The sequence below is a fragment of the Monodelphis domestica genome, chromosome 2 (genome assembly GCF_027887165.1).
Source record: "Monodelphis domestica isolate mMonDom1 chromosome 2, mMonDom1.pri, whole genome shotgun sequence".
NCBI classification, from domain to species: Eukaryota; Metazoa; Chordata; class Mammalia; order Didelphimorphia; family Didelphidae; genus Monodelphis; species Monodelphis domestica.
In genome coordinates this window covers 334,124,451-334,152,045 of record NC_077228.1, presented here as the reverse complement: position 1 = coordinate 334,152,045, position 27,595 = coordinate 334,124,451, and the positions used below count along the sequence as shown (strand labels likewise).

The window sequence follows — 27,595 nt, the reverse complement described above, 5'->3', positions numbered from 1 at the left end:
TATGTTTAAGTAAGAGAGCCATTTGATACACTTTATAGATTATTTGCTCTTGGCCTCAACAAATACCACAGCATGCCAAGAAGATAGCAAACATTTTCTCTTGGAGAGAGAGACCACAATATCTCAAAGGCAAAAATTCAGTGATGTCTCCCCAAAGTGGAGTATTTAGGGTTTGTTTTAGCTGCTAGTGCCTGCTTCATTTCCCCTAAGCACATTGAAGATTTTCAACACTTAAAGACTCCCTCCACTAAGAAACAGTTGAAAGCAATTCTAGAAATAACAGAGTTTTGTAGACAGTGGATCCCTTGCTATGAGGAAATCACTAAACTCCTTATAGCACTGACAAAAAAATTCAATTACTGAACTACTTAGGTTAGAGGCAGAATGCCTGTCAGCTCTTCCTAAATTGAAACAGGCTCTCCTGTCAGTCCCTGCTCTAGGCATCCCAGATTACAAAAATCCATTTACTTTATATGTACACAAACTGAGAGGGGTAGCTTTGGGTGTTTTAACTCAAACTTCAGGACCTGTTCAATATCCAGTTGCTTATTACTCAGACCAGCTGAACCCAGTAACTTCATGTTCACCATCAAGTCTTAGAGGCATAGATACAAGTCTTATTAGAAACTAAGTCAGCTGATTCAGTATTGGGATGCCCACTAACAATAATGTGTCCACATGAAATCAAAGAATTGTTGCTAAGGCCTAGAACATAGGCATTTCCCCACCAAAGACTCACAAGACATGAAGTAACCTTCTTAGGCAATGAAAATAGCACCTAAAATGCTGCGCAACACTTAACCCTGTCACTTTGCTTCCAGATTTACCAGTTACACCTAAACCATAATACAATCGTGAATCTTTAATGTCCATGGCTGAAAAACCTCAAGATAATCTCTTGGAGACTCCTTTAGACAACCCAGATCTAGTTTTATTCAATGATGGTTCTTCTTTCACAAGGGATGGCATATGTTACACTGGAGCTACTATAGTCACAGAATTTGCCACTCAAGGTACAGAACTCATAGATTTAAAACAAGCCTGTATAATTGCAAAAGATAACAAATCAACAATTTACACTGATTCCAGATACGCATTTGGAATATGTCATGAAGTGGATATGATTTGGCTTCAAAGGGGATTTTTAACTTCAGCTGGGAAAAGTATCACAAATGTAGAAATCATTAATGAAGCTCCTTATGATCTCCAACTACCTGAAGCCCTGGGTGTTATACACTGCTCTACCCATACAGGTGCAACTGACCCCACCAGGCAGATACGGCTGTAAAACTTACTGGCTTAGAAGGGCCTGAATTAATTTTAACTTTGGCAACTAGTAACAAATCAGATTTATCCCTTTCTTATCCCTTTCATCATTCTATAATGAAAAGGAAGTGCAAATGGGTGTCATCTAAAGGGAAGCCCCTACTCCCTAGAAGATTTTATCACCAAATATATCAATCCATTCATTAAAACAGTCATTTTGGAACCCAAGGCATTGTAGACTCTGCTAAAAAAGTATGGATAGCCCCTGGTATAACTACCATAGCCTCTAAAGTGTGTGCAACCTACTCCACCTATCAAGCATATAACCAACATGCCTTTCGTTGAAAAGCTTTCAATGAACATCCTCTAGCTTACTTACCTTTTGAACACCTACAAATCAATTTTATTACAATGCCAAAGGCTGGACATTATAAATTTTGTCTAGTCATAGAAGACTAGCTGACCAGATGGCCAGAAGTATTACCTACCACTTGAGCCACAGTGGCTTCTGTTGCCAAAGTGCTCTTAAAAGAAATTATACCTCATTTTGGCCTGCCAGCACACATTGATTCAGATGGGAACTCATTTTATTGATTCAGTTTTATCTCAAATGTATTCCTGTTGGGGGATAACTCCTAAATTCCACATATCATTTCATTCTCAGGCCAAGTTGAAAAAATGACTAGAGAACTTAAGACCATAATTGGAAAACTGTGCAGTGAGACTCATTTAAAATGGCCTGAGGTTATAATTTTATTTTTGAATATTTTATTTTATCTTTGAAGCAGGCCCAAGGGAGATCTACACATCTCACCAGTTGAGATGCTTTTTGGATAAACATCTATGCAAGCTAAACGTTTTTCCTCTGCATACACATTATTACTCGGGGGAGATACTTCTATTGCTTCCTATATACAGGAATTACAAATAAAATTAAAAGAACTTCAAGAATCCAGAGCTGTAGTACAAGCAGGACCTATATAGATTTTTCCCTTCATGATCTTAACCCAGGAGACAAAGTATATATAAAGAACTTCCAGGGCACAGGGGCAACTCAGCCAGCCTGAGAAGGTCTATTTCAAGTACTGTTAACTACTCCAACAGCTATAAAAATTGGAGAAAAGACCTCATGGATACATTGCTTCCACATAAAACAAGTACCTTCCATTGAAACTGATTGACTGTATCCTGTCACATGCATTAAAGATAAAACTACAGAGACAACTGGACACTATTTTCACTGACACTGAACCACAGAATTTTTATTTTTAGGATATTTGATTTTTCCTTGTACTTGAAGCACACAATACAAGTACTAATAATTTTTTTTTTAATTTTGCAATAGAATGAGTTTAGACATCCATTAGCCAATGGGTAAGTGTATAATTTATATTATATTATAGAATTTGTATTTTGTTTTAAATATGTGTACTGGCAAGTATTCTGTTTAGAAATTATTTTTATTATTATACTTTTATAGGACTGTAGAGAAAAGTTAAAATAAGTAAATGATAAGAGTTAAAAAGTGTTATAAGTGTTGGTTAACACCTGCCTTGGGGGAGGGGGGGATTGATTGTATACTTTTTTATGTATTATCTCTTAGATTATATACTTTTTATGTAGTATGTTGGATTTAAATTGATATTATCAGGTTCTTATTTTCCATAGAGTATAATTTTCATAAATTCTGAGATTTAGAATTGTATTATTTAGAATTATAATTTGTAATTATTTGTAATTGGGAAGTGAATTTTGTGAAATCCAAAATCTGAGAGTGAGTTTAGGATTTGTTAACTCCCTATATCAAGGAAAGTAAACTGTTTTAAGAAGATACCATAAAGAAACCTACACTGCCTCAGAAGATCTAAAGTGAACTGTAGGAAGTATTGATTAAACTGAAGTGGGTTGAATGCATTTAATGAATGTAAATTTCATATGCCAAAGGGGATTTGTGACAGAGGCTGGCACTAGAGAAAAAGTACCAGGCTGAAGAATATATGAAATTGATCACCTGGATGGGGGAGGGACTCTAGAAGGGGATCCGGAGGAGGAGAAGACTCTGGCTGGGAGAGCAGTGAGGGTTTCTTGGTCTTGAGAAGCCAAAGAGAGAAGGTAGGAAAAAGACTTTCTCCTGAGGGTTACCCACTTTTCCTGCTGGCGACTGGAAATCTTTCCCTCAACACTTCCCAATTGAAGGACCTTCTGAAGAGAAACCTGAGCAGACTTTACCTCAGCTCCTGTTGCCCAGGGGTGAGTCAACCTGACTTTCTCTCAGGGGGCTCAGGCTGCCAAGGCCTGAGTCCCCCCCCCAAATTCAAGGAGGAAGGGGAAAGTGTTTAGATAGAGACAGGGATCCCCTTTTCCCATTTTCCTTTTTCCATTCTTCTCTGCCCATTATTCCTTTTATATTACCTTATTGAGTTGACATTAAAAGTTATCTGTTTCCCAAGTTGAGTGTGAGTAAACAGATCAAGGGGAGACCCTTTGGTCTCGAGTAGTGAAGAGGGGACAAGAAGGGACAAGAGGGACAAGAGCGAATTGGGGAGAGCAGCTTTAGCTAAGGAGGGAAAACAGAACAGGGAAAATCTTCAAATCCCCTCTCCTCTCTCTGAGCCAATCTTAACATCAGCTGTCTCCCCTGTACCCCACTTTGAGAAGGGGGTTCTCCTCTCTTTCTCCCTCTCCATACCGAAAGTCCAAACTACCCTCCGGGTACAAACTTACCTCTTTTATTTATTTTTTAATACGGATTTCCCCTTAATTTGCTTTTTGGCAATGTGCCTACCTACCATTGCTTTTGCTTTCTTTCTCTTTTATTTCCCTTATTCCTTATTATTATTTTGGTTTTCTATTAGTTACTATAATTTATAGGTACCTTTAGAAGATTTTTTGAAGTATAAGTTAGTTACGTTTAACTGTTCCATTGGGGAGACTAGCCTCCCAAAGGAATAGAGGGGATTGTAAAAAGGAATTTCTTATTCCTTTTTTAATTTAACAGAGAACCTAGAGGTTCTCTTAATAATTTAGATACTATGATACATAGATACTCTGAAGGGTTAAAATTTGGGTAGGAGTTTGACAAAATGTGAGGAGAGCAGTTTGGTAAAACACAAAACAGTTTATTTGAGAAGTTCTGATAGGAAATAGGAAGGAGGAAAGTGAGAATATTATTCTAATATCTTATAAATAGGCCTAAAACCCCAATCCTAACTAAAATTTCTAAGAAAAACCTTAATCTGTAATTGCCTTTGAGGGCATGTACTTCTGCCTGATCCAGGCCCAGCCTATCTTAACTACACTGTCTCCCTAAGATTCTATTCGTCATGTAACTACCTACCTAAGTTAATCAATAATCATGAATCAAACTCCAACCCCCTTAAATCCATTTTCTTTACCTCAACTGCCAGTTAGAAAACTCCAGGGGGCAGCTGGGTGGCTCAGTGGATTGAGAGTCAGGCCTAGAGACAGGAGGTCCTGGGTTCAAATCTGACCTTAGACACTTCCTAGCTGCGTGACCCTGGGCAAGTCAATTGACCCCCATTGCCTAGCCCTTACCACTCTTCTGCCTTGGAGCCAATACACAGTATTGACTCCAAGACAGAAGGTAAGGGTTTATTTAAAAAAGAAAGGAAAAGAAAAAAAACAAAACAAAACAAAACAAAACAAAACAAAACAAAACAAAACAAAACAAAACTCCAACTGCCTATCTCACTGAGACAAAACCAAACAGAGCTCTGGCACTCTAGGAAACTCCAGAGGTAAAAAGCCACTTCAAAATACTTTTTCTCTCATATAGCTCCTTTGTCTCCTCAGTAATAGAACCTTCAGAGCTCTTACACAGAAGCCTGTCAGTAAAGAGGCTCTTACTGAGAAAATCTTTCTGCTCCCTTGCCTCTTAAAGAGACAAAGGGAGAAATTAAGAAAGCTCTGTTAACAATACCATACTTCAAGAAACTATTAAAAAAAAAACCTACCCCATGTCTCTTAACACCCAATGGGAAATTGAAAATTAAAAGAGCATGCTGGGAATAAAAAAAAAAAAAAACTCAACGAAATCTCCAAGAAATATGACAGGCAAAATCCAGACCTCCCAGGTCAAAGAAAAAAAGTAATTCAAAAGGTAGCTAGAAAAAAATAATTGAAGTACTGAAGCCACACTAAGGATTATACAAGATTTAGAATCCACAACTATAGAGTGGAAAGCTTTGGATAAGAGATTCCAAAAGGCGAAAAATATAGGTTGACAGCCAAGGATATCTTGTCTAGCAAAACTGATCTAGTAAAAATGATTCAATAATGAAAACCAGAGGATTTCTAAATATTCCTAAGGAAAAGTCCAAAATTGACTAGAAAGGATCAAGAGAAACATAAAAAAAGTAAATGTTGGTCAAAGGAATTAAATAAGGATAAAGTATTTACATTCTAATGGGAGAGAAGATAAAAACACTTTCTCAGAACCACAGTATCATCAGGTGTCACAAGAAAAGTAAAATAAGACAAAGGGCCTGGAAGTGATTTTTTATGTTTTGATGATCTGAAAAGAAGAAAAGTGAAGAGTAAAAGAATATTAAAAGAATACTAGAGAAAGAAAAGGAAGAGGAAGAATGATGAAAATTATCTCATAAAAACAATGTGTGTAAGTAGAGGATAATACAAAAAAGGAAGTAGGGGGTGGGAGAAGTAGGTGACCTCTCACCTCATTTCCATTTGAATTAGTCAAAGGAGGAAAGAATACAGATACACAAAGTTGACTGCAGAAGTATATTCCACTCAACAGAGAAATAAGAGGGGGAAAGGAGGGAAAGGGAAAGGGGGCAGATTGATAAGTGGAATTGGCCCTAAGTAAAACAAACTTGTTAAAAACAAACAAAAAAAGTCTCATTGACACCTATCAAATTCCAAAACTCCAAGACTCCCCCCAAATCACTTACCTAAATGAAGCATATGGTCTTAACTACTCTTCAAAGTTAAGTGTATCACTGATTTGAATTACTTTGATACACAGAAATTTTATTTTAATCATATTTGGGGCAAAGGAATTTGATCTGTAACTGATTTTCCCCCCAAATTTAATTCCAAACCTAACCCTCATGGTTTCAAAATGCTTTTAAAGCCACAGAATAAACCATTTTAAGGTTTGCTGCTGGCAGTAGTAAGGTAACAGTCACATTTCTAGGAAACAAACAAAAAAGGATTAGGAAACACTGTCAAAAAATATTTACATAGTATGTGAACTTCTAGGACAGGGGTCCCCAAACTGCTGCCCTCTGAGGCCATATATCCAGCCCCCACCGCACTTCTGGAAGGGGCACCTCTTTCATTGGTGGTCAATGAGAGGAGCACTGCAAAGTGTGGCACATACAGTACTACTTCCAGTGACATAATCCTTTTTGTGGTACCTTTTTTTTTTTAAACCCTTACCTTCCATCTTTGAGTCAATACTGTGTATTGGCTCCAAGGCAGAAGAGTGGTAAGGGCTAGGCAATGGGGGTCAAATGACTTGCCCAGGGTCACACAGCTAGGAAGTGGCTGGAGGTCAGATTTGAACCTAGGACCTCCCATCTCTAGGCCTGGCTCTCAATCCACTGAGCCACCCAGCTGCCCTCTTTGTGGCACCTTCTTGAGGCGTCATGCAAAGAATTATATAGCTGCACAATGGAAGACTTCAGCATGGTGAGCAGTGATCTGGGGGAGGGGATTCTGCACTGTGTATACTGCACAAATTTAGGGTTAAGATTAGGATTAGTTCCGGCCCTCCAATGGTCTGAGGGACAGTGAACTTACCCCTGTGTAAAAAGTTTGGGGACCCTTATTATAGGAGTTTATGGAATTTAGAGGGGGGGAGGGGGAAGTACTGTACTTTTTGGCAAAGGGTTTTAGTTTTCTGACCTCAGCTAGACAGTAAACAAGAAGCTAATGTAGGTCCTGACTGATGGGGGTATGACTGAGAGGAGAGTGTGGCAGTATAATAAAAGCTTTATTGGAGGCAACAGAGGAGCAAGGGAGGAATGGAGGAAAGGATAGAGATCCAACGCCAGGAGAGGTGGCTGCTGAGTTAGGGGGGAGGGAGGCAAGGGGAAGAACAGTACCAACATAGATGGCTGCCATGTCTGAGTAGAGTATGGATGTAACCCTTTATAGAGTGGTTGTCAGGAATGAGATAACCTGGATTGCCTCTATTGGTTCAGGTAAGTAACTAGGACCAACCTCTTTGGATAGTCCTAAGGAGAGATGTTTGTGTATAACTTTGTCTCTGGGGTGGGGGGTGGGGGGCAGTTCCCAGGCTACTGGTCCTATTGTTCTGCCAGGTTTTACTTCAACAAGTGCTAGGGGATGGCAGGGTAGGGTGGGTTAGTTTTCATAGGGATTTGGAGAAGGGAGGTTTTGGTTCCATGGTCTATATCAGCTAGCCATGTACAGTGGAAAGAACATTGACCTGTGTGCCAAGGGGATCTTATCCCCTCCCCCTCCTGAGTAGCCTGACCTGTCCATCAACATTCCTCACATAACACAGTTATGCCAGGTTTGCGTCCATTATGGGTTGTACGTTAATAAAAGGGAAGGGGAGGGTCTTTTCTGGGTTTTTCCTTTTTGGATGAACTCTGAACTATGGGAAGGAGCAGGCAGGTAAGGAGGGAGAGGAAGAACTTAATGAAGGATAGTCACACATGGTCAGGTTATTTAGAGGAAGGATGAGATTTTAAACTATGATTGTCTACCCTTTCTAATAAACCTTATAAAATGTAATAACTGGGTAGAAATGTTAATTTAATTTTAACACCTGGGAATTTACAAAGTTGAGTTCTGTTCATAGTTTTATCACTAGCTCTATTTGTAGTACCTGGAAAATTACTTAACTGACTTCTATTTTTTCATCTATATAATGAAAGGGTTAAATCAGATTAACTAAAATCCAAAGATACTAGAAAAAAACAGGTCATCTCAAATATGAATCTTCAAGAGTGTCTACTGTTTTCACTACCACTCTATATAGTCTTTTTAACCCATCTAAGTCAGTCTGTAGCAGTGGCCACCACTCCTATCTGCTCCACAAATGACTACAGACACAGCAAATACATACTGTATGCCTGAGTAGTATATCGGTCCACAGAAAAGGAAGTCCTGAAAGAGTCTACTTCACTCCATTGCCCTAGCATGTCTCATGTGAATTTTAGATTTACTCCACCCTGCTTAGTCTAAAAATACAGGAATGTCTACACCCCTACTTAAGGATTAAGTATTGAGAAGGATGGCCTATGACAGACATGTACTAGCAAATGACAAATCAGAAACAACTGACAGACCCCTGGGCTGTCCTAAATCAAACTTGAGCTACCACTGGTACATGTAAGACGTAGGAAAGTAATGTAGAAACAGTCTATATATTTCACTTTACTTCCTCTCTCAGCTTCTTTGTGCAGATAGGTGGCTGGCAGCAGCATGCTGAACATCTTGGCATCTTGGCGTGGGGGCAGCTATTGTCCGGGTTTGGCAGTAAGTGTCCTTGATACACTACTGGGGGAAGCTTAGTAACCTAGTTCAGGTGAGGCGTCTTCTCTGAGCTCTCTCAGAGTTTAGGCTGATTCTTTTCTCCTTTACCTTCCAAAACACTATCTTCTTAGGAAGCCTCTAATCTTCTGAAGAGACCTCGTGGTGGAGATCTTTGAACTTCCCCTGGCACAGGCTAGGTGGGAGAAATCCTATACCCTTTCCCTCTCTCTTCTTAATTCCTTCCCTCAATATTAATTAAATCACCATAAAATTTCCAAACTGAATTGAATATTTTATTTGGGATTTTCCCTGGCGACCAATTAAATTTAGATTGTCACAACCCTAAAAATTTCCCCTTACACTCACAATCAACAAGCAAACAGTAGCAAGTCTAGTCTCTTGTTTCCTCCTTAGCTATTCTATCAAAAGGCATCTCTAAAGCACCTACTTATGTGTATGGAATTGGGCTGGCTCTGAGGATACAAAGACAAATATGAAACAGCCCTGTTTTCAAAATCGTTCATATTTACACATATGAATAGCCATTCTACCATGTACACATGCATACATAGATATAAATAGAAATATAATAAATATAAATATAAAATATATGAAACATAAATAAAGCATTTGAAGATGGGCTATAGTATCTGGTGGGGAATAAGAAAAAAGTAGGAGATAGATAGCATATGGGGTGAGTTCTGAAGGGAGCTAGAGATTCCAGAAGGCAAAGGTAAGTATAGTATTCTACATCGATTTTTTTTTCAGTGAGGTATCCCTCTATTTTCTCATTCTTTTCACTTATGTTTTAAAAATTCTTCTTGTCTCCTTGAGTCATTAATTACCATTTGGTGCATTCTGATTTTTAGGAATTCTGTTTCTAGATTAAGGTTTTCTACCTCTTATGTTGTTATTGATCCTTTTTCCAATTTTCTCTTTCATAGTTTTATTTTCTTTTATGTCTTTTAAAAATTTTTACAACATTTCTTTGAAAAATTCTTGTGGGGAAATTGTTTTTTTATTTCCTTTGGGTTTTTGATTATAGATGGTTTTGAGTTATTCTACTCTTTTTATTCATTCATGGCATCATAAAAGTACTATCGTCATCAATAATAATTTTTGTTGCCGAAGCCTCAGGAATGGAGTTCTACATTTTCTCTATTCTGGGGATCAAATCAAGTTGAGATTTTTTCCTTTAACTCACATTGTCTTTCTGTAGGCCTTTTCCTTCACCATAAACATCCAAGTTCTCTCCTTTGATCAGTCTCAGTTGAAGACCTTTCATTTGGATAGAGGAAGGAGGTCTTTTCTTTAATCCTCATTTAAATCTAGGTTATCTTCTTCTGATATGAGAGACCTAGTTGATGTCTTTTCCTTGAGGGAGTAAGAGTAAAGAGATTAAGGTCCTTTTTTAAAATCAACTGTAGCCTGAGTGGAGGTTGGTATTTTTGTAAACTATTTTTTTCTTATTTCCTTAGCACATGAGGGCTTGTTTTTTTTCATTTTCTTGTTTTGTTGTTTTTTACCTTAGCCCCAAGGTCTAACAGTTTCATTTTAGTCCCTCAGGGGTATTTCTTCCTGCTCTCTCTCTCTCTCTCTCTCTCTCATACACACACAGATATCCATACATACATATACATATATACACACTTTATACATATGTGTACATGTAAATGTGTACACACATTCAAACTATTGGATTTGAGATGAGGCTTCGCTTTTTTCAAACTGAAGTGTTTCCTTTGTTCTTGTAGGGTTTGTGTTTGTTTTTTAACCTGGGAGTTTCACCTTGTTAGGGTCCCGGTTGTCACCCACCACCACAGAAGTCCAATAGACAGCGCAATCAGGCAAAGGGTCGTTTATTAGTCTGGTACGTACCAGGCTCTCAGGGCATTTCCTCTAGCTGAGACAGTTCAAGTTTTTAGTCTTTCCCTTTCTATTCTCTCCCACAAGATATTTCTTACAACTGAGATCTAAAGTCCTGCACCTAAGGGTAAATGAACCATATTTACTGATTGTTTAAGAAGTGAGTTGTTTAGAAATTAGGCTATGTAAAGGTGGGGGAGAACTGAGCCACACACACACACACACACACACACACACACACACACTACACTGGCATGTTATGTGTAGATGAACAGCTAGTAAGTCAATTTGGCTGGGACAGAGGAAGAAAGGTAAAAAGGGACATGGGAGCCAGACTGTGAAAGACTTTAAATTCCAAAAGTACTTAAAGCAATATAGGGAGTTACTGGATTTGTGCTGTAGGATGATTACTCTGTGGAGTGTTGGATTTAAATTAATAACTGCAAGTTCTTATTTTACATAAAGTTTATTACTGATCACTTGAAATAGAGAAATCATTTTATTCTATCATAGTGGAGTTGTTATTCAATCATTTTCAGTCATATCCAACTCTTCATGGTCCCATTGGAGTTTTCTTTGGAAAGATACTAGAGTGGTTTGCCATATATTATCCATAATTTCAAACTCTGCTATTCTCCCCTTCTAGATTGACTTTTCTCTTTCCTTTTCCTCTGTCCTTTGTGGCACCAGACCATTACCTCTTCTGGTGTCCTCACTTGTCCAAATGGTAATCTCTGATGTATATAGACATAATGAATATATATATCTGTATATGTTGAATATATATACATATAATACATGTGTGTGTGTGTGTGTGTGTGTGTGTGTGAGGTTCTCACAGGGAAGAACTGGGTTCTAAAGCAATACTTTGCTCTGGGAAATTAAAGGAGGAAAGGTTGGAGCAACTTGTCCTTGTTTTAGGAGAGCAGTTTAGAGGTAGAAATATATATGTGTACAAAAGCAATCATACCAGCTTCAGACTACTTCCTTACTTGCCTCTCTAAGTTATTTGACTATTTAAAGATCAGGACATCTGGGTAGGGGTAAGAGGGGAAGAGGGAAAGGGAAGTACAGATTCCCCCAAAGTGCAGGGCAAGGGGTCATTGCTCAGATTCACCATGCCCTAAGAACCACTTTGCTTAAAAATCTGTCTTTAGTATTTCAATAACTAAAACACACAGTTTCAGTTCTAATAATTTTTGTGTAATTAGTAAATATCATCTGATATTAATTAGAGAAAGGAGTGATTAATATTTTAAGAAAATTGTTGATAGCCTCTGTTGTAAACTAACTCATAACATCTTTTTAATCTTCAGATTTAATATATTCGTAATTCCTAATGTAGCAGTCCAGCCTATAGGTATTATGGAGAGACAAGGATTGTGAGTGAGCACATGGCCATACTGCGCATGGCAATGAGCTCTATTCCCAGCGTGGCTGAAGTTAGGGTGCGAAACCTTGCTTTCCTTTGTCTCACTCACCTGAGGATAATAACCCCACCTTCACCTTGTCATAAGTTGCAATTATCCAATGGCAATATGCCAGGTAACTCATCCATATGTATTGAGGTATCATGTAACTGATCAATATGTATTGAGCTCATTTGTATATCAAAGAGAATATAAGGGACATGACACAGCCAGCCCGCCCACTGGGAGGACACCAACAGGTTTGCAATGGAGCAACTTCTCCCCTTTCCCTCTCCTCTCTATCTTTCTCCCTGAGGCCTGGCCTTTTGGCTTTCTTTGTTTCTTTGTTTCTCTCTCTTTTCTAATGCTAATACCTAGCATCATCTACCGCCTTTAGTTTCTGATCTCCTTTTCTTCTGAGCTAGCATTATCCTCTGACCAGTGCAGTGTTAAATTGAGACCATTAGATGGGAATAGCCTGAATTAATAACCACCAGTGGTCGGAACAGGCTGTGGCTTCCGAAAATCACTAATTGATTACTGACTCGATTATTTACATCTCTAAAGTCGGCTCGTTCACACCCTTCGCGGGATCTAAAACTTCTATCCTGTTTCTATCTTCTCTCCTTGCAACCTCTCGCGGGCCGGGAGGTTGTACCTAAGTAGGATATGAATTTTTTAAGATTGAAAAAGAGCCTAATTAAAGCTCTTAATACAGCTGGAAACTAAAACTGGACACATACTTGATATTCCTTCCTTCAGGGCTTTAAAGTGTTTAATTATATAAAATTAATAATGCCACACAGTTTCCCTCGTGTTTATAAGAACAAGCAAATGGTATATTGATTTTCCCATATTATAATGATATATTCAAATTTCTTTACCAGCAGAACACAGGAACAAATAAGGAAGGACAAAAAGAAAGGCCCAGGAAAAGCCCAAGTTGAAGACTGAACAAATTAAATCAACATATCCTCTACCGGACTCAAGCCTTATTAACTGAATTTCTTTCAATAACATCATCTCAGGAAATTATCCTCTGAAAATAAAAGCCTTTCAAGGCTATCAATAAAGGTTTCAGTAGAAGTTCACAACCACAACACTTCATAATATTTCACCCTATAACGTAATGTGACTGGTGTTCACTGTGGCTTTCAAAAACAGTTTCATTAGTCACCCCTTCTATGCACATTTGGAAGCAAGTTTGGCATACATTACTTCACTGGATCCTGCCTGACAGCTTAAAAGAAGGACCAAGAGAAGTTGTGCCCAAAGTCACTTGCTAGAATGAGGCAGAGAGAGAACTAGAACCTGAGTGTTCTCACTACAAGTCCTCTGCTCTACCCATCTACCCATCAATACTGCTCACTCTTTGTTAATCGAAGGATGATAATTCCTCAGATTAATGAGGCTTGTAATATGGGGCTCATATAGTAATAAAATTAGAGATGAACCATAACTGTGAAATACAGTTCTTTAGATTGAAAGTTGGCATTCAAATAGGTTCAGTTGAAGCAACAATATAGCTATATACTTGAGTTTCTCATCTATTTCAGTTTCTTACCTATTCTTAACAAAACTCTTGTCTATCCAGAAAAATGTTAGAAAAATGACCAAAAGCTTGACTAATCAATTAAATTAGAACCTTTATGGTGAAAAAGCAAAGCTAAATCCTACTTTTATGGAACTCCTATGAAAATCCACTCTCACAAAATATGAAATGTCAATTTCATGTTGATTCAATTATGCTATTTTATATTTCTTTTCAACTATATATTTGGTTATTGTTCAGATCTATGATTTCTTTAATATAGGAAACTCAGCCATTAAAGGGTTAATTATATTGCCCAAAGTCACACTACTTATATCTTTCAAAGGTAGAACTTGAACCAGGTCTTCTGGATTAATAAAGTCAGGCCCATATCTATAACCCAATATTACCTCAAACAAATAAATAATAACATTAACAGTTAGATTATGTCACCATATTTATAGAAAAGGGAGTAAAAGTACTACAGATAGTCATTTTAAATCAATGATGTCACATTCATCACCTAAAAAATTATTCTATTTCTCCTTAAGTATCTGTTTCATGTTCCTGTTTTTAGTGATCTCTTTCTTTTGAATATTAAATAGAGAATTGTAATCAGTTTACAATATTATCAGTAAAAAATTAAACTGATCTAAAATTATAAAAACTATCCCTTTAATGATGCTTTAATTACTTTCTAAAAAATGTTTAAAGGCTTTTTTCTAATCAATAGTAGAGGTAGGACGGGAGAGATATGACTTATTCCAAAGAGCAGGGTGCCACCTAGTGATTATGATCACTACTTACCAAACACATTAACTCTCCCAAAGAATGCTTCTAAGTTAGAAATCTGGCATAATATATTCAAAGAAGAAAATATGATGTTTCCATATTATGAAACCAAGGAACTTTTAAAAAAAGGCTCTCCATGAAATTTAAAGATGTTTTACCTAACTACCATGTGAGGAAGTATGAACCTAATATTTTAACATATTTCTTTCCTACTTTTCAATAAAAGAAAGACTACAAATAAACAAGTTATTTATTTATTCCCATTTGCTTCATATATTCACTTCCTTTAAATCATAATTATTAGTTTATTTCCATAGCAACAAAGTAAGCAAAAGAGAAAATACTTTTAAAAATATTTTATTTTTTCTATATCTAGAAAATTATGAAGTTCTCAACAAGTCTGATAATTTACACTTTTTAAATGGAATTCAAATTCATATACCTACTGTGTCCAAAATTCTAAAGACTTATACACAGTTCCTTAAAATTTAGTTGGAGAACAAGGCATAAATACACAGAAAAGTAAATAAAGCAAGAGCTAAAGAATAACAATAAAAATTAAGTCTAAAAATCAATCCCTCATGGCTTGGGATTTTGATTTGGGAGCAGGGGGTGTATGCAAAGGGGAAGGGAGAGTAGTCACAAATTTTATCTGCCTTAGTTATCTCATCTATAAAATGGGATAATTGTACCTACCTCTCAGAGTTGTGAGGATAAAATGAGATTTTTAAAAAATTTATAAATCATTTTGCAAACCTTCAAATGCTGTATAAGTGCTTACTATTATTATTATTATAATAAAATTATCATTTTGGGAAAATTAATTTAGTGGTGGTTTGCAGGATAGATAGAGAAGGCAAGAAAAGCAATCAGGAGGACATTAAAGTAACCTAGGCATGAAACACTAAGAGGAAAAGATGAGAGACCTCATGAAAGAATAATCTATAATTATATTATATTATATTCATATTGTGTTATATAGGCCTGCTGACTGATGATCTGAGTGAGGAAGGGAACAAGCCTTTATATGCCATTATTATCCCCATTTAACAGTTAAGGAAATTGAAACAGGCAGAAATTAAGTGCCTTGCCCAGGGTCATACAATTAATGAGTGCCTGGGGCTGAACTTGAACTCCTAACTCCAGGCACAGGGTTCCGCCCACTGTGCCAGCTTGCTGTCTACCTAGATGAGGAATAAAAATAATATAACATTTAGGACTTCAAGGAGTGGTGGATAAGGAAGAGGCAAGGAATAAAGATTATGGAAGTATCTGTTTACATTAGAATAGAAGCTCAAGGGGCAATACAGCATAATAGAAAGAAAGCTGTCCTAAGAATCAGGAAGACTTGATTGTTCAAGTCCCACCTGTGTCAAACACTGGTTGTACTGCTTCAAACAAGCCACTAAGTCCAAGTGCCCAAATGATTTTCTAAGACTTTCTAAGATATTGAGCACATTCCAATCTGCAATGGGTGCAGGAGTTCTTCCCTGAGTTCCCCACAGTGATAAAATCATAGGTCCAGTAAGAAACAACATGTAAGATCCTTAAGAGCAAGAAATAATCTATTTCTGTTTTGGTATCCCTAAAGCATGCATATGCTCATACACGTATGTATGCTTTTATATGCCCCCATCAACTGACTATGGAGACCCAGAAAAAGGCCCTAAAATGCATTCCACGGCCTCAGGGCAAGACTGGTGCCTGCCACCTAATAGCTGCCAAAGAAAGGCCTTCCATCTCAGGAAAAATATGAATTGTTAGAGGAACAAGGAAGAAAACTAGAAGCATAAGAATTGACCATGTGTAGAGAATATAAAGGCTGACCTGACTAAACAAAAGAATTATGAAGAAGGGCAAGAAGACATGAACTCAGAAAAGGAAAAGAATAGACAATTAAGAGAACAGCTTAAATGGTATAATAGGCAACTTAGAACAGATACAATAGGTTTCCTGAGTAGGGAAGTGATATAATGAAAAAGAGTGCTTGAAAAACGTCTATTCTCAGAAGGCAGTGAAGATGGATCAGTAGATAGAGAGCCAGACATAGAGACAGAAGGTACTGGGTTAAAATCTGGCCTCAGACACTTCCTAGATGTATGATGCTAGTAGGTAAATCAATTGACCCCCATTACCTAGCCCTTAACTGTTCTTCTACCTTATAACCAATACACAGTATTGATCCTAAGACAGAAGGTAAGAGAAGAAAAAGAAAACAAAAAAGGACTATTTTGAAATGCAGATGTAACCTCCAGCTATTCTAGAAGGTTGTAACAGTAGTGAGAGAAGTGGAAATTCAAAGAAACTAGCCTTATTCTTATTTTATGACTATCTATTTCACATGGTTTGAATCCTGAAAATTCTCAAGAGTTTTACATAAATAGGCACTAACATTGTTAACAAACACAAAGAAAACTTACCGTATTTGTCTCGTAAGCCAACAGTACATCTAAAGACTCCTCCAAAAGCAACATCTTCACCAAAAATTACTGAAAGGTAATTTTTAAAGAATACAGTTTACTGAAAAATACATAATATGTTCACATCACAATATCAAACTAAGTACTTCGATTTGACTAAATCACATTTATTCTGAGGCCCAGAGAGTATAAGTATCTAAGGTCATACAGATAACTTCATAGAAAAGGCAGCACTTGAAGTCGACACCCAATTTCTTTTTTCACCAAGTCTAGTTGCCTTGGTAAAATGAGGTAGAATTTGTAAAGCACTTATGACAATGTCTGGTATATGGTAAACACTTAATAAATGCTTGTTTCCTTCCCTTCCCTCAAGAGTCATACAGGTGCCTTCAAATAGCTTCAGGTGTTTGAAAATTTACTCATAATTGTTTCAATCCCGAATTTTTGAAATATTGACATGAAAAAGAGCCCCAGTGAGGTTTAGTCATGGGAAGAATTTGGTTCAAATCCTGTTTCTGCAAGATATCTGGTCTGTAAATTCGAGCAAGTAAGTCACAGAGCCCCAGGCAGTTCTCTAAGACTAAACTGCAAAATAAATGCTACTCTTCCCTTATAAAGAGAGTTCTCAAAACCTGGGATTCCTTACCTAGATTCATTAACTTGATATTTTAAAAATATTTTATAACTATTTCTCTTGTTTCCTTTATAATGTTATGTTTTATTTTACACCTTTAAAAGTATGATTATGACTAGTATGAAAAGGTTTTGTGTGACTGCACATGTATAACCTAAGTCAAATTGCTTGTTGTCTCAGGGCCATAGAGAGGGAGGGAATTTGGAACACCAAATTTCAAAAAATAAATGTTAATTTTTTTTACACATAAATGGGGAAAAAACAAAATACTAAAAATTTCTAATTAATTATCTAAGGAAATATTAAAATGGCCCAGAATGTGATCATATTTATTCTCATAGTCCCATCAACACTAATCCACTTCTATGCCTAATAAGTATATATAATTTCATCTAATTCTTGGAAAATGTTTAGCCATAATAAAGGCTGTCAAAAGTTCATAAAGGTTAAGAAAGCACATCTACAAATAGAATCAACTTTCCTGGCATTGAAATCTTATAGATTTCAATAAGGACTGAAATTTCAGTTTTCTTCCATTGCTTGACCCTCCAGGACTTGTCTTACCAACTCCATCTGTTGTTTGTTTTTTGCTGTTAAGACTCCTCCTTCTGACATACCTCATTTAAGTGTGCTTCACTTTATTTCACTTAGCAAAAACTGTATTTTTTACAAATTGAAGGCTTGTGGCAAGCCTTCATCAAGCCAATCTATAGGCACTATTTTCCCAACAGTTATGTGCTCACATCATGTCCCTATGTCATATGTTGGTAATTCAATAAATATTTCAAACTTTTTCATTATTATTATATCTGCTACAGTGATCTGTGATTAGTAATCATTTGTGTTACTATTGTAATTATTTGGGGGCACCATGAACTATATCCACATAAGATGGAGAACTTAAATGTATGTATCCCAAATGCTCCACTGAATAGCCATTCCCTCCCCTCCCTCCCTCTAATTAGACCTTTCTATTATTCCCTGAGATACAATATTGAAATTAGGTCAATTAATAACCCTAACAATGGTCTTTAACTATTCAAGTTAAAAAGTCAATCAATATGGCAAACTTTATTGTTGTTCTATTTTAAGAAATTGTCATAGCCATCACAACCTTAAGCAACCAACCACTCTGGTTAGTCAGCAGCCATTCACACTAAGGCAAGCCCCTCCACCAGCAAAAAGATTACAATTTGTTGAAGGCTCTGATAATGGCTAGCATTCTTCAACAATAAAGTATTTTTCAATTAAGGCATATTTGCATTTTTAGACATAATACTACTGCATCCTTAAGACTACAGTTAACTGTAAACATAATTTTCATAAGAATTGAGAAACCAAAAAAAATATTTTAAAATACCACACAACATTTAAGTTGGAGGGAAAGAAAACTATAGAAATCAATTTTTATTTTTCAGAATATCAAAACTACTACACAATTGTTTCAAACTTTCCCCCCAAAACACTAAATATATCAATGGTAATGGCTCTCTTTTCCCAATGAAAAAGCACAGTATAACTCTTAAGGACTATACAAAAGATTATAATATTAGGCCCTAACACAAAAATTGGAATAACTTTGTTATAAACAGTATTGAGCTCTTTATGAAATGCCTTAATTTGAAACTTTTTAACTTTAGTATTCTACCAAAAATGAAGTTAAAACATTTTAAAATAAGATTTGGTTTTTTTTAAACAAAATAACAAGAGAATCAAAGCCAAAGCTTTGTTGAAGGAGGGCACTGTATTTGTTGGATTTTTGTGTTATTATAATTATTTTTGTGAACTGAAAAATATATGTCATACTAGTTGCATAAGCTGTACTTTTTTACTTTATATCTGACATATAAAATCTAAATATAATATATAATCACTTTTAGTAACAGAACTATAGTTTAAGTCTTTCTGGTCTCCTTGGCAGCCCTGAAGCAGTAGAATCAACTTCCTTTTAATTTCTTTTTTTTAAATGGGTCTTATATTATGCCCATGCTTGAAATACAGACTTATCCATACTGCTCATCTGCACAGAAACTTTGACCTACTCCATTTCCAATCTGGACTGATTTTCCCCTACTTAACAGCATGGTGATCCCCATTCTTGGGAGCTCACCCTTGTAAGGGTTAAATTGGGAGTTTTGACAAAATAAGAGAACAACTCATAATAATTTAATTAAAATAGAGATAGTAAAAGAACATAGTAAAATGAATATAGTAAAGGAGAGAAATATAGGAAAGAGGTAGAGAAAGAAAATTTCCTTATGTCTATACTAGTTATCTTATAACTACCTATAATTACTACCTAAAACTGCCTATATCTACCTACAACTAACAACCACCCCACAAAGTTTCAACCCAATCCAGTCCAATCAAAACCAACCCAATCAGTGTTTAATCCAACCCCAATTAGGTCTGTCAATGAAGACCAGCCACCTTCCAAAAAGTTCAAGAAGGGGGAAAAAAACCTAACAGCCCAAACCAAAAAGCCCAAAAGCCAAAAAGCCCTCTAAAGGCTAAAGCCAAAAAGCCCTCTCAGTAAGCTCAAGCCCACTTTTATATTCCAGCAACTAAATACCAACCACCAACCCAACTCATTCCCAGCAGCCAACTTCCCAGAAACTGAGAGCCCCCACTGTCAACAACTGACCTCCCTTTTATCCCCTTTCTCTCCCTCACTTCCTGTCTCTATGGTTCCTCCCTCCTTTCCCTATGGTTTCTCCTTCCTGTCTCCATAGTTTCTACTTCCTGTCACTGTGGGTTGGTTAAACCCTATACATCTCTATGGTAAGAGGACCTCCAAGTCCCCCATTAAATTAAAAAAAAATAATAAAGAATTCCTTTTTATACCCTGTTGATGCAAAACAAAGTAGAAATGGGTTTTAGCCCACTGCAAGCTCAGAACTTCCAAGTTCCAAGCAATTCACTTGCTTCAGCCTTCAATAAGAAACATTACATATATTTGTCACCATACCAGGAGTTAACAGTTCCCCCAACACCTTTATACACACTAGAATATGTCTATGTTATGTTCGTGGACAATCATCTTGAAAGGGAAAATATATTTCAATAATTTGTGTTTCCTTTGTAATCTTATATATTTAATTTTGTGACTTTAACCAGACTGCCAAAGAGATCCAAAATACAAAAACAGCTAAAACTTCTATAGCTGAGAAATCTGCTGCTGGTACTACCAAATACAGGAGGCAGATTCCTCTTCATTTGGACAACAACTACTGGCATCCCATATTCCAATCTTCTTAAAAATAGAGATCTCTCTGTAAAGTCCAGAAAGTTTCTTCCTTCCCTAAACACCAAAAGCTAGGGTGGAATAGCGTCACTCTTGAAGCAGTTTGCATTTTGCACCTTAGGGCTTTGCTCTAGGCCTCAGTTTCTTCATTTGCAACAGTGAAACTGAACAAGATGATCCTAAGTTTATTTCCAGCTCTAAATTCTAAGATTTTAAGATTATAATATTGCTTAAGTTGTAGCCTAGTTTATTTTTATATGCTCAACAGAACAAAATTACATATAGGGCATTACTAAATCAGAAATATAAAATGAAATTTCAATGTTATAGATATTATGAAAGCTAAATTAACTTGATATTATCTAATAAGTGTAAGTCTCAGGAGTAAGTTTAACAAAAACATTAATATCATTCTTTATCTTTGTTGTTTTGTAACATTTGGTTATAATCAAGATAAAATGCCAAAAAATATCAGGTAGGATTCCATAATGAATTACTATATTGATTAAAAATTACAAGTCCTTAATTATTCTGCAGATTTTTAATGTAATGTTCACAGAGACACAATTAGTTTTACCTGCAGTAGGATCTTTGGCCAGTGAATTATCCAAGGCACTTGTTATAGACTGGAAAAGATTCATTTTCTGGGTTTGTCCTGTGAGATTAAAAATATCATTTTTAGATACTTTAAAATACATAAAAATTAAATATGTATTCGTTAAGCAGAAATTATCTTTACAGTAGAAAATAAGCTTTTTTTTAAAAAAAAACACTTACCTTCCATCTTGGAATCAAGGCAGAGGAGTAGAAAGGACTAGGCAATGGGGTTAAGTGACTTGAAGCTTTGAAAGGTCTATGAGAAACTTCAAGCTAGACACGATTCAAATATTCAATTCAACTCAATAATTAATTGGAATATTTAAGCATTGACAATGTTGTTAGAGGAAAAAGACACTTATGAAACAATTAAATAGCACTACAAATCTGACCTCAGACAATCACTATGTGACCCTGGTCAAATCACATAATGTTAAACCACTCCTGTATCTTTGCCAAGAAAATCCCATGGAGTCACAAAGCATTAGACACAACTAAACTACTGAACAAAAACTCAAGATGATATAAATAATGCAAATTGATTTATTAAGAAGCATAGAAAATGTGGGAAATGAAGAAGATAAGTTCAGGCATTCAGAAAGTCTTCATGAAGGAGATTCAAATTAGACTTAAAAAATGTTAAGATACAGGAAATATATAATCACTGAGAAATGAGTATAGCTATATTTTTACAATAAAAGGAAAAATAAGATTAGAGTGATAAAAATGGATTTTAGCTCTGGGGAATATTAGTATACTATATATCGTGCAGACTACAATACACTAAAATGAAACTGATAACTATTGGGACTAATATAAAGAAGCAACCTCACAGAGTATAGAGCCATGATGACGAACCTATAGCACATGTGTCAAAAAGGGCACATGGAGTGGACATGCCTGTAGTTTTTTTTGTTTGTTTTTGTGTTGGGTTTTTTCTTTTTTTTAACTAGCAAGCCAGAGGGACTCAGGGTGAAGCTGTTCCCCTCCATCTCTCCATGCTTCTGAGGACATTCCTCACTTCACCTGCCCCTCTACCCAGCAGCCCAATGGGAGTGCTCCCTCCCTCCTTTGTCTGGGGTAAGGTCCTGGACTGGGAGAAGGGGGAGCTCACATGCTGCCTGAGGATGTGGCGCAGACAGCAGTCTATTGAGTCTGTGGTAAAGGTGATTCTTGTGGTGGGATTAGAGAGGAGTTAGGTTTGAGGGGAGTATAGTTCACAGCATGGCATAGCAGGAGGGGAACAGAGTGCTTTGGCCACTCTCCTCACCCTCTCCACACACACCTCTCATCACCTACTCCTCTGCCCAGCAGCCCAATGGGAGAGTTTCCTCCCTCCCCTGTCTGGGATAAGAGGTGGGGAGAGAGGATAAGAAAAGGGGGTGGGGGGTTGGACAGGACTTGGTCTCAATGAGGAGTAGAGGGGGTACAGAACTCAGCCTCTGGGAGGAGGGGCAGGCACAATACTCATTCTGGAGTGGGTGGGGCCAGCACTCCATCTCTAAAAGGTTCACCACCACTGGTATAGAGAATTCTTTACTGGGAGGCAGAAGATCCCAGGTTCTATCTCTGACTCAGCCCACTATCAGCTGTGTGACCTTGAGCAAGCTATTTAACATCTCTCTATTTCAGTTTTCTCATGTGCCAAATAAGGAATCTGGATCAGATGATTTCCCAAGGTGACTTTCAGCTCAAAAATTCTCTGGTCTCTACACCTGGACTCCACTCTTATTTGTGCTCTCCTAAAGAGCTTGGGTACTGTTTGCTTTCTCCTGGTCTGGATACTATATCTCTGTGGCTTTTTGCCCAGTTAAGATTTCTGAGTATTGATTCTGACTGACCTACTCCTCCAGTTTGTCCTAATAGCTGAGACTAGCTTTGTAATCAAATCTCAAGGCAACTGCAAGGTCTCTTTCTAAAGAAACTGACCTACTCCTTCCCTCCAGCCCCCAGATAGGACCTTTAGCCTATAAGCAGCTCTTAGTTATTTTGCTTAGCATCTAGGCATACCTCATTTTCCCAACATCTCAATTAATTCTTATATATTAAATTTACCAAATATTACCTAGGTCACTACCACTTTTAAGACACAGCATTAGGCACTGGGATACAAGGAAAACACCAAAGTCTCTGGAGTTAGACATATTCTACTGGTAGATATAACATGAATACAAATGAGTACCTAGAGAGAAATTTAGAAAGAACACTAGCAAATGAAGGGATTAAAAGACTACATCAATTAATAGCCAAGTATTATTTACTGATAAATTGGTAAGAACTTGTCTATTACTCCCCACAGTTATTAATGTTCTCTTCCTCTATATCAAGACTGAACTGAGCCTTAAAAGAAGAATGTTATTTAAGAAACAAGAGGTAGAGAATATATATAGTATTGCTTATGCCATCGCATGGAAGTGAGATATGAACTGTCAAATTCAAAGGAAGAGTATGTCTTTCAGTTTGACTTGCATGTGGAGAAGCTTTTGGAAATAATTCTCCAAGGTAGGCTGGAGTCTGATTGTGAAAGGCTACGGAGTTTGCTTTTCATCCTAGGGGCAAAGGAAAGTCACTTAAGCTTTTTGAGAGGTGTACAACATGAAGAGATTCTTAAAGGGGAAATTATTTTAACTACCACAAAGAAGACATATTAGAAAAAGAAGAGATTAGAAATTGGGAAATTCAGAGGCAATTACAAAAATGTAACATCCCAAAGTGATGAGAATCTGAATATTTGAATATGTAAACACAAACAATGCAACAGATGCAAGAGATAAAAGTGAGACTTGGTAACTGATAAGTAGTGAGGTAGACCAAAGAGTCAAAAATGACTTGAGGTTGAGAATTTAGGTGACCAGTATTACAGGCAGAGTAAAGATGGTGGAGTAGCGAGCTGCCTGCAGCCCGTGGCCATGGTGGGGGAGGGAGGAATGGCCTAAATTAACAAAATAAACAGATTGACAGATGATGTTAGTAGCACTTGCTTGGGCTTGAAGTGTACAAAATACCAACCTTCAATTGAAGGTTTAGCCAACGAAATTCAGCAACAGAAATGTCACCAATAGGCAGGTTAGTTAAAGAATTCCCCCTCCCCCTCACGGCACCCCACAAGTTAAATAATATAAAGATCAACAAAAGAAACCGACTGACAGATGAACAAAGTCACTAAGTAGATAAGTTAAATAATTAGTTATTGGTTTATTAAATACAGTTATATATTACAATTATGCATTTTTCTTAAACTATAAATATCGTGAAGTTATGGTTTTTTTCTCAAAGTGACATACCACCCAAGTTATGCTCGGGTTTTTGGCAAATTTTGACACACCAAACTCAAAAGGTTGCCCATCACTGGCCTACTCTCTCACCAAATCTCCTCTATAAAGATGTAGAAAATGCACCAGATTTAATTCTGATTGGGACATTCAAGAAAAACATCAAAGTAAGCCATTTTTTCCAACACAGAGTGGCTTTCCACTGATGCCAGAGTTGAGGCTGGTCAGGAAAGAAAAACATGCAGAATAATTACGGTGTCCAAGGATTCAAAGAGTTGAGACTGGGGGCAAGAGCAAAAAGAACCAGGGCAGAAAGAGATCCCAGGGGATCACTGAACTAGTACACAGTATTGGAACAGGTGCCATCTAAAAGCTCTGCCACCCACTACCCAGTTCTAGGTCACACATTCAGGGCCAGCTGAGGAGGGGACTTGCATCCAGGGGTGGCAGAGAGGAGCACGTTTACTTAGCAAAAAAAATTGAGCAATGCATAAGTTCAGAAGCCAAAAAATAGCAATGTGGGCTCTGGTCCCAGAAGCAGAACAGGAACTCATTTCTAGTCTCTGAGTTGAACCCTATACAGACTGAACCCTGTAGTGGAATAACTAGTAGTTATTCCAGGTACAAGAGTCCCAGACCAAAGAAAAACCTATGGCTCAGTGGCTTTGAACCTACAAAGCCTACTAGCATGCTTGTGACTAAATCCAGTCACACTATAATGAAACTCCCAACCAAGAACAAACCAAAAGACCCAAAACTGGATCAAAAACTTGCAAAACTTGCAGGACAACAGGGACCATTATTTGCCCTGGATCACTCAGAGCATTAAAAAGATGCAGGCCCAGACTGAGCTGTTAAAGCAGCAGAAGGGTGTGAAAAGACAGAAACTCATGTCAGATATTACCCCTAGAAGTAAAAAAAGCACAACTATAACATAAAATCCAAAGCCCTCACATAAGTAAGCTGGAAGAATGAGCAAAGAAAAGTATATTTCACCCTAAAGAGTGAATATAGTGATAGGGAAGTTCAAGACACAAACCCAGGGGGGAAAAAAAGGCTCAAAAAATCTATAGACAGAGCCTCAGAGAAAATCACAGCTTACAAACAAATCCCAACCAGAATTCCTGGAAGAGTTAAAGCAAAAGTTTATTTTAAAAGGGTCTCTGGGTGAATTTGTTGATGATGGTAATGTTAAGGTCCAGGAATTCACCCACCACCAAGGGAGACCTCAGGCAATGTAATCAGACACAGAAAAGACCCTTTATTGTGAAACTGATACGCGTATCAGTGGGAACCTCTGCCATCAGAGTTCCAAATTGCTTCTGACAGGCTGGGGTTTAAATACTTTTCATGAATAACCTTTGTTGGAAAGTTGTTTTTTGCACCTGGGGTCTTGGTGCTGAAGTTTATCAGGGACCTTGGGTAGGTCCCAACGCAAGGTCCGAAGCTTATCTGTCTGTAGCGGGGCCTTAGCTAGGTTTGAAGTTTATCTGTCTGTAGCTGGGCCTTGGCATTTTTCCTGGCTTAATTTCTCAAGACAATTTTCAATTTAGATCTCCCTCAGTACCAAGTTATTTTAACTACTTGCATGTGATGAAAATAAACATTCTATGCGGCTAATATCTGTGATATCTGAAACAATGCACATAATCATCTTATTTAAATTATTTACTACAACTGTCTAAATGTTTGAAATGTATTAGAGTGTAGCAGTCCACCACTAGCTACAGGCAAGGGAAACAGTTGGTATGTACAGATTGCCTTAGAAGAGAGCATGCTCAGTCTTGAGCATGCTCAGTATTGCACATGGCTGGGAAAGCCTCTGACCTTTGACCCCAGCTTCCCCCAGGTTAGGTGGGAACACAGGTTTCTTTGTGCTCACCTGGTTAAGAGAAACCACACCTATACCTTGTCATTAACCAAAGTTGATCATCCCTATGTACTGTGTATATTTGAATATCAAAGAGATTAAATAGGGCCCAACCAGCTCCACCTCTCTTTCTTCTGCTCTTGCTCCCTTCCAGCTCGAACTGATGGCTGTCTTTGCTTTAATCTTTCTCTATCATCTCTCCGACCTGTGTGGTATTGAATCTGGATCTCTGGACTGGTAAAAGCCTTCGGAAGGGTCCTTTGATCAGAGCTTTGGCTGTGGCTTATTGGTAATTAATAAAGACTTACTCCTGCCACCTCATATCTCTACTTCGACTCTGTCATCCCCCTCATGGTATCAAAAACTTCTATCCTTTCTCTATCTTCCTACCTTAAAGCTTCTCTCTCCCCTCTGAAGAAGCTTTATAGAGAATGACTCAATTGACTGCCAGCTGTCTCAAATGGAGATGGGGCTCCTCCTAGTTACCGAGGCGTGCCATCACTTATTGAACCACTAGAAATCTTGGGACCTTGGTCATTCCATGCCTGAATGTTCTAACATGTTCTTCCTGTTTATTTTTCACTCTACTTTTAAAAATCATTCTATTTAGCCTCCCATGTTAAGAGAGGGAATATGTCATATTCCCTGGTCTGCAGTCTGGAAGACGGGTTCAAATTGTGCTACACTAACAATGTGACCTTATACAAGTCATTTATTTTCTCTGAATTGAATTCCACCTCAGTAAAATAAAGCTGGGAGATAGGACCTCAAGAGTCCCTTCGAACTCTAAAGGGAGGATAAATGAGAATAACTTCCTCCACTGGAGTCACAAAACTTCACACTAAAACCTGAGATTAATTACTAATGTTACTTTTAAATTTTTAAGTAAGCAATTTTAATAACAATTTCCCAATGTAGAAACAAGGAATGTTCATCAAAGGAATGGATGATGTAGCAGTTGAGAAAGAGAATTAATTACCTGAGAGAAGAAGGGAAAGGAACTAAATATCAACAAAGTAACTCAGACCTCAGCTCTGATTGAAAATATTATAAGAAAAGCAGAATCAGCACTTCACCACCATCTCTAATAGCCACTATCCTATGGTCATGAGCTAAGCCCCATTTTAATGAGCAAAAGGGAGCTCTACTCATACCTCTCAGGAAGAAATTGGGAGTAGGGAAGGGAATCAAAACATAACTCTC

General features: G+C 37.3%; 1 protein-coding gene across 1 annotated transcript in view; it reads right to left on the bottom strand.

Moving 5' to 3' along the window:
- The window catches only part of BCKDHB (branched chain keto acid dehydrogenase E1 subunit beta), a 307,967-nt gene that overhangs the window by 260,352 nt on the left and 20,020 nt on the right, over positions 1–27,595 (bottom strand). The window contains exons 2-3 of the mRNA XM_056818521.1: positions 21,231–21,308; positions 16,776–16,844 (exon numbers count right to left, since the gene is read on the bottom strand). Coding sequence (XP_056674499.1) covers positions 16,776–16,844; positions 21,231–21,308 — 147 coding nt within the window. The remainder of the gene's footprint in view (positions 1–16,775; positions 16,845–21,230; positions 21,309–27,595) is intronic.